Source organism: Heliangelus exortis, chromosome 3 (assembly GCF_036169615.1).
Source record: "Heliangelus exortis chromosome 3, bHelExo1.hap1, whole genome shotgun sequence".
NCBI classification, from domain to species: Eukaryota; Metazoa; Chordata; class Aves; order Apodiformes; family Trochilidae; genus Heliangelus; species Heliangelus exortis.
Genome location: NC_092424.1, coordinates 40,425,940 through 40,439,267, shown reverse-complemented (window position 1 = coordinate 40,439,267; position 13,328 = coordinate 40,425,940). Strand labels below are relative to the sequence as shown.

At 36.3% G+C, this 13,328-nt stretch overlaps 1 protein-coding gene across 5 annotated transcripts in view; it reads left to right on the top strand.

Annotated features, from left to right (window-relative positions):
- Positions 1–13,328, top strand: part of PLCB4 (phospholipase C beta 4) — a 196,408-nt gene that overhangs the window by 144,455 nt on the left and 38,625 nt on the right. For 3 of the 5 annotated variants that reach the window (XM_071740292.1, XM_071740294.1, XM_071740291.1), the window contains exons 18-25: positions 215–310; positions 2,358–2,458; positions 4,097–4,132; positions 6,804–6,945; positions 7,563–7,647; positions 7,868–7,992; positions 9,807–9,858; positions 12,133–12,235. In XM_071740292.1, coding sequence (XP_071596393.1) covers positions 215–310; positions 2,358–2,458; positions 4,097–4,132; positions 6,804–6,945; positions 7,563–7,647; positions 7,868–7,992; positions 9,807–9,858; positions 12,133–12,235 — 740 coding nt within the window. The remainder of the gene's footprint in view (positions 1–214; positions 311–2,357; positions 2,459–4,096; positions 4,133–6,803; positions 6,946–7,562; positions 7,648–7,867; positions 7,993–9,806; positions 9,859–12,132; positions 12,236–13,328) is intronic. The other 2 variants (XM_071740295.1, XM_071740293.1) reach the window with 1 other exon arrangement.

The window sequence follows — 13,328 nt, the reverse complement described above, 5'->3', positions numbered from 1 at the left end:
TCGACCATTTTTCAGATATAACAACAAAGTATGTTTAGTGGTGCTCTTACTCTGTAAAGTTTTACTGTTAACTGAAGACTTAATCTTAGAGAACTCTCTTTATAAAAGTAGTTTTTGGCATCAGTGGTTAATTTATGATTATTCTTAATAATTTTTTTTGCGTTACAAACTGTTTGCATCATAACTAATGTATTTTTATTTTTCTTACTAACAGAACAGCTTGATGCTCTGAAAAAGATGATGGAGGCTGGGGAAACTGCTGCTCCTGTAAATATCCTAGAGGATGATAATGAAGAAGAAATAGAAAGTGGTGAGTCTCTATTTCATAGAGAAGGGCTCTCAGACACTGTCTGTGGCAAATCAGCAGGCTGGCATGAGCTGCTATTATGCATGTTACCCACATGCCCACAGTCTGTGGCAATACCAGTAAATCTGAGCTCAGTGTGGGACCATTTATACAGCCTTACCATTTCATCTCAGATAGATACCACAACTGCTTCTCACTTTGTGGCAGGCTTGTGGTAGGAATGTGAGGTCCATTTGTGGTACCAGTGGCAATTTTTAACTTGCACTTACTATTCAGAAGTCATATTGGAGCAACCAAGTCATATTTTCACTGCGTGTGTGAGAGAGAGACTGAGAAGCTGTGAACTTTGTTTAGAAAGCATATCTTGTTGTTATTTTTAATACTTGTGCCAACATCAGAATGTATCATTACATTATACTTTTTAAGGTTAAAACAAAGGATAGGACTTTTCTTGCCAAACTTCAGATATCTTCAGTGCAAATATCTCAGTCTGAACCCGTGATGTGGAATGTGTTTATGGCTAACAGAGAAAGACATATCTGGGGTGTGATTCACCTTGTCTGTTTGTCATGGTTTAATGCCTTCCAGCAACTAAGCACCACACAGCTCTCTCCCCTCTGGTGGGGTGTGGGAGAGAATCAGAAGAGTAACAGTGATAAATCTCATGGGTTGAGATCAAGACAGAATAATAGGTAAAGCACAAGCTACCTGCACAAACAAAGCAAAACAAGAAATTAATTCACTACTTCCCATCAGCAGGTGGGTTTTCAACCATCTCCAGGAAAGCAGCCTCATGTGCAACAATTACTTGGGAAGACAAACGCCATCATTCCAAATGTCCCTCTCCTCTTTCTTTCCCTAGCTTTGTTCATTGATCATGACATCATATGGTGTGGAATATCCCTTTGGTCAGTTGGGGTCAGCTGCCCCAACCTTGTCCCCTCCCAACTTCTTGTGTACCACCAACCTACTTGCTGGTGCAGTGAGGAGAAAAGGCCTTGACTGTGTCTAAGCCCTGCTCACCAGTAATGAAAACATCTCTGCATTACCAACACTGTTTTCAATACAAATTCAGCCCTTCCTAGCCACTATAAAGGAGATTAACTCTATCCCAGCTGGTCCCAGCAATGCTGTTGTAAATGTCCACCTTCAGAAGAGGTATATCATGCACTGCCTGCAAGCATCTGTACCAAGGTACTAGCTTCTTACCCCTGTCATACCACATGTCCCACTTGAGCCTGCCCCTTGGTCCTCTCCTGGAATTATTTTTTTTTTACTAGCACAAAGCCACTTCTATTGTTGCCAGTAGAGCTTCTCGTGAAAGATATTCTTTGTGATCTGAGTCTGGTATCTGTGCTTGCAATGCTGACAAAGACTGAAGTATAAAGGTTTTTTTTCAGAGGTCTCTCAGTGTTATTCTTCAGGTGAGCAAGGAGCACAGAGGAGATTCTGTTGTTTTGCTGTCTCATTTCCAATGGAATGCTTGTTTCTAATTATGTGCTAGACTACCAAGAGACGTCAAAAAGTATTTTCTAAAAGTATTGTTTAAAGCCATATGAACTATATGATTAATGATTATGTATTTGTAAGAGAACTTTTAAAATTATTTGAGTACAGTAATGGAAAATTGCCCTAAAAGCAAATGAAAATTATTTGCTACAATTGGGAAGACTGTAAGAAGACTCTAACAGTGCACATGAGAATCCTGGACACCAGCAATTTTTTTCATCTTTATTTAAAGAACTCTGGTTTCATGACTTTTTATTTCCCAAAGCCTACTGGATTTTTTTAGAATTTTGCTAAACACATTACTGATTCCTTCAAAAATACACTAAATAAAATTTGTATTTCTAGCCATGACAAAGCTATAAGAATCTCATGTCTTCACTGTTATTTACTGCTAATGGTTGGAAGTTAACGCTGGGTTTTATTTCTGTTTTTTAAAAATGCCAAAACCAAAGCTGTGTATGCAATTATAATTTGTTTCACTGCTCACAAAAGCTGCAGTTGCTGTGGTTTTTTGCACTGATTCTTTTTCTTTTCTGTGCAGCTGACCAGGAAGAAGAAGCTCATCCAGAGTACAAATTTGGAAGTGACCTTACTGTAGATGATTACAGTCAAAAGGAAGCTGTTGCCATCAGTGTCAAAAAGGTGGGATTGATTCTTATATTTCTTTGGAAAAGTTTGGAAAAGATACTCTATTTTGTGGAAACATCACAGCACATGTTCTGGGAAGAGTCAAACCTGAGATCTTCACCAGATTCCCAACCTTTAGGTTCATGAGAAGACAAAATTCTGTAGCCAAAAATACTCTCTGCTTGCTAAGGTAGAATACTCATTGAGGAAACAGAATCAGTACTTAAGTTAACATATACAAGTGGGGGACATGATCAAATATACTGTTTAAAGACAGATAGAAGTTTCCTGCTCCTTCCTCTGATATTATAGTTTGCATCTCAATTACAGAGCACTAGTATGAGGTGGAGTACTCTTTCCTCATTTTTTTTGCAAAGCTGCATCCTGCGTCTTCATCATAGGGGTTGCCTCAGTCATTTTTTTATTGCTCACTCTTAGGGTAGAGTCTCCCTTCCACCTGCAGCAGTGAAGGCAAAATAGGATGCTCATTCACTAGTGGGATGGTAGGGCAGTAGGGTGCCAGAGGGCCAGCTGGCAGACAGAATAAGAGTCCACTTCATTTCATTAGTACCTGTTGAGTACATTGTATCAGTCAACATGACTAATACTTGACAGCACTTAGGTACAGAATATTTTAATTCAAAACTAAGGGCACTTTGGCTCAGAATATATTATTGCTGCTCACCTGTGAGTGCTATGGTATCTTCTCAGATTGTGCTTCTCTCTCAAATATTTTGGCCACTTCTTCTCTCATGCCTGGCTGCCTTTGGATCTTACTCCAGATAGAAGTGTAGGTATGGAGCATCCTTCATAGCACAGAGTGCCCTCGGCAGTGTGTCTCTAGTAGTATCACTGAGACATCAGACCTGCCTTCTTTGTATTGCTTCAACATCTTTGCTTCTTCAGGACTTTTATTAATCCTCTTACTGAAGGATTATTTTATATCTTTGTTCTAGGGCTGGTTTCACTTACTATTTCAGCTGGTGCTTAACTACCGCAGTGTTTTGGTGTTGTTTTGGTGAGGGTTTTTTTTATTTTGTTTTGTTTTGTTTTCCAGATTATTTACTCATTCTCAGCATATACCCTTGGGTACCTTCTCTGCTTCTTTGTTGATCAGTGACATGTTCCTTAGACTTTAGGAATTTACATTCAGTGCCAAGTCAACATTTACCCTTCTAAGATTCTCAGTCACGGCAGCTTGTAGTTGAAGACAGATGGCAGACTCTGTCCCATTGCAAATTGTGTCCTTAGGCCTTTTCCAAATGTGGACACCTGAAGTACAGTTTACAGCAGTCTTAACTTTTTAAGTTTTCAGAACCTTGACAGTTTGCATATCTAGACCAGACTATCTTTTGTACTGTCTGGGTGTGTCATTCTTTCATGATTTCCTGAAACATCCTGTCCCCAGCATCTAGTGGTAGCAATGGTTTGGGCTTAAGTGTCTGACATCCTTCCTCCTACTCCAATTGCTAGCCAGCTGTTGAATTTCATATCTTGTATATCCATATTTGAAAAAAAACTGCAATTTTTTCCACCTTCCACACAGAAAAGTATACTTTTTGCTAAACACATTAACTTTTTGAAGATTTTTTTTCTTGCTGTGTTTCCAATTGCTTTTTCTTTGGGTAATGTATATATATTTTTTTCCCTTAGGCCGTTGAAGATTCTGAACAAGAAAACAATAAAAAGGTGACACATAGGATGTTATGCAGTTTGTTTTATTGCTTTATATATGACATACATTTTACTTACCATGCATTTTTAGCGGTTTAACAACCTCATACACAGTTTCACTACACCTACAGAGTTGCTTTGAAAGCGACTCTACCTCCTTTTTTCCTCTAAGGTTTCTTCTGCTGTAGTGTTATACTGGGGTTAGGGTTGTCAGAAAATTTGGGGGTAGACAGGAGTGCATAACATCTGCCTGCTTAGAAGTGCCTGATCTTTGGTCTCAAATGTCATGCAGTGGGAAACTGCAGTTCTTTGAGTGGTGTTGAGATGCATCATCCCTGCTTATTCTTTTTCCTCTTCCCTTACCCTGACTTCACTTTGTTTTCCTCTCTTTTTTTCCTCCTTTTGCTTTCCGTTGGGACTTCTACATTTATCTTTTCCCAGGAATCGCTTCTTTAACACTCTTCCCACCTCCTTCTGCTCTTTTCCTTCCTTCTTTCATTAAAGCTGCTCCTCTTCCTAACCACACTTTGTTTCAGCCTGTGTTGTGTACTAAGTGGGCTCTGCATCTTTTTTGGAGGGATGGGAAGGTGTAATTAGCCAACAGGTATTAACTTTTCCCCACTGTTTTCTCTAGCCTTAAAGGGTGATGTGCTCATATGACCATTCCTTTGTATCCATAGGCTTCAAGAAGCATTCCATCCTTACTCCTTTCTATTTCATATTTTTTAAGCTAGGACCACTGCAAAGACTATAGCTCATTCACTCAAAAATTACGCATCTGCAAGTAAATAAGATAAATTATCTTAGAATATTATGTTAGAGCCAGTGTGTCAGTAATACAGTCATACAGCTGTAGTCTGAAAGGCACTATTGCCTTGGCACTAAGGCATGCAGAAACCCTTTTGGCTTCCTTTTCACTGCAGTTCATTACTTCGATGAACTAAGCAGAGCAAGATAGTAAAATATATTTTGCAATTCTGAGCAGTCAGCAGGAGACACACTGAAGAATCTTTTTAGAAGATGGGTGGTCAGTTATTTTGGAATTATCACCCTTGCAAAAATGAAGACATTGGAAAGGACTAGTTCCTTTGAAGAAATTTGGCCTTAATGTGATCTAAGCTTTATTAACAAATATTGACCTAGTAACAAAAAGATGCCTGTATTATACCAATAAAGGCAAGTACCATTTGGCATATTTAGGGAACACAGCTGTGAACCCTCAGTATGCATATTCCTGCAAAGCAGTTGGGTTGAGCCCTGGTGGTCAGCATTAAAATGACCACCAAGTCATGAAACTTGATTACAGATTTACTGGAAGTTTTATTCAGTGTAAAATTCACCTAAAACCATATCTGGACTAATTCTGATAACTCAGCTATTCTGTGCAGCCAGAAAAGGACGTTCCTTGAGATTATAATTGTCTTATATCAAGGCATAAATTGTTCCACTTCACGTGGCATTAATTTCTTTTTAAATCTATCTGCACTACGTGGCAGGTACATGCCCCAAAATAGTGCCAAATAATTGCACATTTCTAACTTTCTCATCTCCTGAGTAAATGAGTCGCAGTAGTACAGGCACTGTGAACTTCATTCTTCTGCTTTAATGCTGTTAGACATGCTCAGACTTACTGCTGGAGAAAGGACTTTGCAGTGCTCCCTGTTATTCACTATTTCCTGACACAGTAATGGGGAACTTTCTAGAAAACAAGGGTTGCATTCTGAAAACAAAAAGCTGTGTTGTAAGAATTTTTGAATATGCTTAGTACATGCAGAACTTCACTGTTAGCTTACAGAAGGTTAGATTTTTGGGGGGGTAACTAGTTCATGAATAGGAGAATAAGCAAAAGTGTTTGTGGGAAAAAATGCAAAGAGCAATGAGCCTTATGGAGTTAGCTTAGATTTACAGAGGTTTTTCTTATTCTTTCATTTCTTTCAGTGAAAAGAATGTGTTTCAAACTGGTTTAGGGTAAGGAAAAAGTTGGACTGGAAGAGTTACACATCAAGCTCTTCCTATTGTGGGTTTCTAGCATAGGAAATCTTGTAGAAACTTCTGAAGTTTTGTTATAAATATAGTACATTTTTATGTGAACGATGGATTCAGATTTTTTGTTGTTTTAAGTGACCAGGAACACAAGTTCTCTGTCTTTTATTGGGTTTGTGATATCTGTTTGTCCAGTGAGGGTTGGAATTTCTGTATTTTGGTCTGCTTTTATTAGTGAAGATTAGTAATTGAACCAATTTATGTTTTGATGTTGAGAAGGGGCTACCCAGCACCAAGTATGCCAAATACTGCCCCACCATAATTGCCACAAAAAAATACATATTAAATTACAGTTCTTATTAATTCATTTGGCACAGGTAGATCATTTTCTCCCACCATTTTTCAGTCTGTTGCAATATTTATCTTTTAACCCAAAGTTATCCTACTAACATCACATATTTGCCCACTGCAAAGCATCTGCATCATCAGTCCTCCTGCATGCATCCTGTAACATTGAGAGTGTTTGATGCATATATCAGTAAGAAAATAAACCTTAATTTGTGACATTAAATTCCCACTTGTATTAATTTGCACTTTTTTTAAGCTTCTGCAGATCTGGGTATAATTTTGTATCACATTTGAAAATTCCTACTATAGTGTTTGCACACACAAATAGTGATTATTCTTTTTAATGTGTTTTCAGGGCTTAGTAACTGTGGAAGATGAACAAGCATGGATGGCATCTTACAAATATGTAGGTGCCACAACCAATATACATCCATATTTATCAACAATGGTCAACTATGCTCAACCTGTAAAATTTCAAGGTTTCGATGTAGCAGAAGGTAACATAAAAGGTTGAATGAAATAAGTGTTTGCTTATTCTAGGTACTTTTTAAAAATCTCTATATTTCCTGAGTTTAGAAGTGGCATAAGAGACTTAGTTTAACATCACTCATTGGTATATTTTTAGATCCCTGTTTCCTTCAATGTAAAGCTAGCATGTTATTCCATTGGTCATCCACATGGAGTCACTAAATTACTGGAAGAATAAGAAGCTGTTGAGGTTGAGTATAGGCCTTTCCAACTAAACTGTTTTGTAGTTCATCTTTCTGTGAAGTGAGGTGGGTGTGATTGTCACAGTGGTTAGCATATAGCTGATGCTTTCAGGTTGCACACTAGACCATTTATCATGTTGTTTTACCTTAACTAGCCACACAGCACAGGCCTGAGCAACAATTTTGTCCTAAATAAAAAATGAATTCTGTTGATTTCCCAGGAAGTGAAAGTAAATGGCAAGTCAGAAATATAATGACATTTCTTATCAGTATAACCTGAGTGACAGAGAATGAGAAAGCAGACCAGAATTTGCTATATCCTGGTATTACATACAGTGCATGATTTTGAATTGTGGTTGGTTATTACAAGAGTATTTCAAAATGTCTTGTTTTTTTCTTTCTAGAACGTAATATTCATCATAATATGTCCTCTTTCAATGAATCAGTTGGATTAGGGTATTTGAAGACCCATGCCATTGAGTTTGTGAAGTATCCTTTTACCTCCTCATACCACTTTTCTACTAATGCCACAAAGAAACAAGTATACCTTTCTAGATTTAACAGTGTTCAGTGTCTTTAAAGGAAAAAGGACAGTAGCTCAAAGGATGAGAAATAGTAAGATGAATTTAAGAAATGTATTAATATACCAGGATATGACCATACATTTCTATGATGTTTTTATTTCATTTTTCCTTGATGAATGATGCAGTTATAATAAACGACAAATGAGTCGGATATACCCAAAGGGAGGCCGAGTGGATTCCAGTAATTACATGCCTCAAATTTTCTGGAACGCTGGCTGCCAGATGGTCTCACTGAACTATCAGACCCCAGGTAGGCAACAACGACCAGTGAACCTCAATTCTAAAAAATGGCTTGGGCAGGAACTCTCAAACAGATGCCATGGATTTGCTTCTGGCATTTTTTTCAGGAAACAGACATATGGCTAAATAATACAGTGGGGTAGAATTACAGAAGCATAAGAAAAGGAGTAATAAAAAAAAAAAAAAAGCCATAAATAGAAGGAGAATTCAGTCCCCTTTCATGGAAAAATAACACAGTACTGAAACTTCTCACATAAATGATAATGCTTTATTAATAAAAGTTTTAATTACAGGGAAATTACTGTTTTCACAAAACATAGCCTTGGCATAGTTTGGTGCCTGTCTCCAGAGTAAAGATAAAGAAGTGTACAAATTAAGATTGTAAAAAGTAATGATTATGTGCCAAATGCATTTCTAGAACATTTAAGAGAGTCATGTTTGGCATTAGATAATGGGGTCTGAGATCCCAGCTGAGAGAATGATGCCAGGGAATGTAAATGCGTCTCCACAGCCTAAACTGAGGGGATGTATGGTTCCTGTTTTCCTCTTCGATGGAGGTATAACATACAGGGCAGGGTATTTTGTTGTTTTGTAATTTGGTTTTGGGGGTTTTTTTGGTTGATTGGTTTTTGTTTGATTTTTGTTTGTGGGGTTTTTTTGTTTGTTTTTTTAATTAATCTAGGAATTACTGTTTTCCAGTTTCTTTTCTTGTTGTAACAGTGCTTTTGTGGTCTTTTTACTTTTTTTTTTTTTTTCTTCTGTCTTTCTTCATTCTTTTTATATCCCCCTTGAACACTGTCTTTGGTACTATGAACTGCAAAACCCAGATGTTCTGGAATACACTGCCTGTAAAGCACTGCACAAGACATGATTTGGAGGTTGGAGCAGATATGCAAACTTCAGTCTGCTCCCAATACTGCCTCTACCCACTGGATGTCATTCTTAATCCCTTTATTTTGCGAATTAAGTGTTAATTGTAATACTGGAAGTGAGCAGCTTTTTTACTGGATGTGAGCAGCACAACTGTGCTGTCAGACTGAAGAATAATTGAGGAACTAAAAGTTAAAGCTGCCCAGTTACACGAATAGTAACTCATATATGAGAATCTTGCCTTTTGTGTCATGGAGAACATGGGGGAAAGATTTAGCTCCCCTTTGAAGGCAGAGTCCGTTGGACAAAAAAAAAAATACCTGTTATTGCTAAGCAAGGATATTATATTCTAGTGTGACTGGAAACCTGCAGAAAAACAGTTTATTTTTTTAAATTTCTGGGAGAGAGTTGGATTGGAGAATTCTCTAAGATATCAGGGTACAGACACCTTCACTGGAGGTAGTTGCCTGTGGTCATTTTGAGAAATACCCACTTCTAGGTAGTCTCATCTGGTATATTTTATACATTTGCCTTCATTGCACTGTTAAAATGCCTGTGTCCCTCCTTTATTCAAACTGGTTCTAGACCACTGGTAGGAATAGAGGCACCAACTCTGTAGATACCAAAAGTTAGATGATGGAAATTCTATCCCAGGCACTTGACATGACCACAGTGTGATGCTTCTCTGCCTGCTGGGTATGTTTGAATTCAGGGAGAGGCTGTTTTCTAAGTACACCATAGATTTCAGCTTGGTTGATGAAGCTCTTAATGCTGTGAAGAAATCTGAGGTTTCCCTGTTGTTTCCTTTTATTTCGTACATGTATGTGTTTTATATGCATTATATTAAATTTTCATCTAAACTGATTATTCTGGACAGACAGTATTCTTTTCTAAAAAGGATTGTTCATGATATGCATTATTCAGAAGGAAAGTCGTTTTTTTCTCTTTTGACAGATTTAGCAATGCAATTGAATCAAGGAAAATTTGAATATAATGGATCATGCGGGTGAGTGACAGGATTTAAACTCTTGTCAGTGTGTATTAGAATCCTTCACTATGGTTTTAATACATTTTTGTCACTATTAACTATGTGTTACAAAGGAAAAATGGGGTACTAGGTGAAGAGTAAAAATTTAAAAAATTCAGAGAGAATTTTCCCAAGTAAGGTGTTACTGTGATGAATATGCATTTTAATTATTCTCTGTTTTTAAAGAGGTTTGGTGGGCAAAGTATGAAGAACATGAATAACATACACAGTTATTTAAATACATCTTCAGCTTCTGATCTTGATCTTCCTTAGAAGAGATGCCTAAGAATGGAGATTCATTGTGTAGTTCACAGAATTGCTGAATTCACTTGGACAGGTTGGATCTTAATACATAGGGAACACTTTTTTGATCTGTGTACTTTATTTTGAGAACAGATTTTAGAGAGAACACTGAAGTGTTTCATCTCTCTTAAGTTCTTGCTAACGACTTTAGCATGAAAAAGAATGCTCAGGTGATGCTGATAGATTTTTCTCAAATGTTGAGTTTATACTTGAATAAGATAGTCTGATCATTAACATCAAGAGAAAAGGAGAAGTCGATGTAAGAAATAACAGTCCAGAAACACATAAAAATCTACAAACTCATCGTGGGAAAAAACAACTGTTTTGCTAATGCAAATATTATTCTGAAAAAAAAAAAAAAAAATTAGATGATGAAGCTTGGTGAAATTCTTCATCTGTTGAGTGGGCAACATAGCACTTTGCCACTCCATGCCTTTATTTCCATTGTGAACTCTTCAGAGACAGACATTGGGTTTGATGAAAATGCGGTCTCTGTGGTTTTTTTCTGGCTTTGTTATTCTGACAGAAATGATCTAAGCTTTTTTTATGGCAGAGTATGACATCTTCCTTGCTTGACCCACAAGCTTAGTAAAAGAGCATATAGTCACTCTTGCAAAGTGCTCTGAAGGACAGGTCTCACTGCCAATCAAATTACTTGTTTCTTATGTTGGTTTTATGGTATGCAGTAGTATAGTACAGTATTTTCAATATGCATTCTAAATGTGATGTGGTTTCAGTCACAGAAAACACACAGGACAATGAAAATAAAAAATTACATTTCCTTCTGTCTGTACTCCTTTTTTCTTTGATTTACAGTTTTCATGCTGGAGAAACAAGATTGAGTCTCTCCAGCTTCAGCATTTTTTATTGCAGCAGGCCTAAAGCAGAGGCTAAGAATGTTTCTGATAGTTCCCTTCTGCCCGTAACCAACTTTAAATTTATAAATAATTATGAAATCACACACATTTATAATGTAAGAAAAATTAGAAATATTACTTTCCTAAACAGAAGCCATATTAAGAAAAAAATGGGAGAAAACAAATTACATCCTTTCCATTCAAAATTTTCCAGCATTTTTAAATTAATTCTGAAATTAATGTAGGCCTTTATAACATTGTGTACCAGTGATTCAATAGAGAGACTTAGGATGGATAAAAAAGTATATTGTCTGTCAGGGCTGCAGAATTAGCAAGTTGACTCCAGTTAAACATTTCCTTCCAGCAGTGGAAGAGAACCCTGATCATGTGTAGTACAGTATTTCTGTGCTATTCTGCTATTTTATTTTGATGGCAGAATCCTTGTGTTTTGTTTCATCAGAGCATGTTTCAGCTTCATTGATATGTTGATCCAGTGTATAGTCCTCAGAGAGGTATTGTAAGTGTGATTATGGTAGTACCTTTCATGCTACTATAATTAACAATCTGTCAGCACTGACATTACCAGCTGTTTCCCCCAAGGTTTTATAACCGAAATGGAAAAATTAGCTTCAAGCTGAAATTTATTGTATGAATCTTGACTCTGTGACTTTGCTTCATTTAAAAAAAAATAAAATTCAAACAAACCCTCTTTATTTCTCCGTTGTTTAAGAACTAAAACAAATGCGAGCAACTAGGTTTTGTTATATGATAAAAATCTGTATTTTTAAACTGTAGCACTGAATTATTTTTAAATGTCCTTGATCATATGATTTTTATTTTCTTCTTGAAACCCAGCTTTCATTTATTCTCTTCATATCTAGTAATTCAGAATTAAAATTAACATTTGTCTTTATTCTAGACAGCTCTAGCATTTCCTTTTACTTCCTCACACTAGTGGCTAGAATGGGAGTCTATGTTTTACAATGCTACAGAAGACTTCACTGTTTAAAGCTAGAACATCAGCTTCATTTGTATTTATTACAATTTTATTTTTCACAGAAAATAATTTTCTTGTTCTTTTTCTTATAATAAGGTACCTACTTAAACCAGATTTCATGCGAAGACCAGATCGAACTTTTGACCCTTTCTCTGAAACTCCTGTAGATGGTGTAATTGCTGCAACGTGTTCTGTTCAGGTAAATCAGCAATAGACAAATTTCTGTCCTCTTATCACACCCAAAATCACATTAAAATGTCAACAGAAATAGAATATCCACAGAAAAATGAGAAAATGTTTTTTTATTTTGTAGGTATCCTCAATTTGTTTCCATAGTTGGTTTTTTTTTTATTGTTGGCCAATACATTGATGTTTAGTTGATCAGAGTGCAACATGGTATAATTAGAAATGGTTTGTTATACATTTTCATTGCATTTTAAACCCCCTTGTGTTTGGTTTTTTTTTTTTTAAATTACATCAGTGCATACAAATAAATGAGTGAGTGTAGCTCATTTCTGTGGACAATATGAAGTTATACAAAATCACTTGTCACCACAAAGCAAGGAGGAATACAGTCACACATGACAGGGTATTTTCAAAATAAGTAGAGAAAAATGGTTCATGTGATGAAGATCCATACTTTGAAGTTAACTATGAGTAACAAAGTCCATAAAATTTGTGTTGCAATTTGAAAGCATGGGTAGGTATTGTGTTTTGAAAGGAGGATGATAATTGTAAAACTTGTTTTGTAAGTTGATACTATAGTTTTGGTCACATACCTTACGTGCTGCTTAACAGAAGACTTGAGCTTTCATTTATTGCTTTCTCTGTGCAGCACAGAAATTACAAGCTATATCTCTGAACATGGGTTCATTTAGCTAAATTTCATATGCATCTTCAGAAGAACAAAAACTTTTTAGTGATGTTGTTTTTCTTTAATGTTATTGACAGTACAATCCCTCCAAGAAGAAAGAGGGATCTGGTGGTAAGAACACAAGTTCTAAATATCACTAGAGTTCATTCTCAGATCATGTATTTTTGGTCACTTGCTCTTCTTGTGTGACTAAAACTTTAAAAATTCTTTCAAAATTCTTTTATGAAGGAGTTGAGTGGCCTGATGGTACCCTTCAGCCACATAACTTCAGATTTGTTATCCAGACTGTTCCCTAGAAGAATGTTAGATCATTAAAAGAAAAAGACATGAAATGAGCTAGATCTCTGAAATTGTTTCATTTTTTTTCTTCCCCCCTTTCATCATAGTAATTAGTAATAGTAATACATTAGCTCTATTT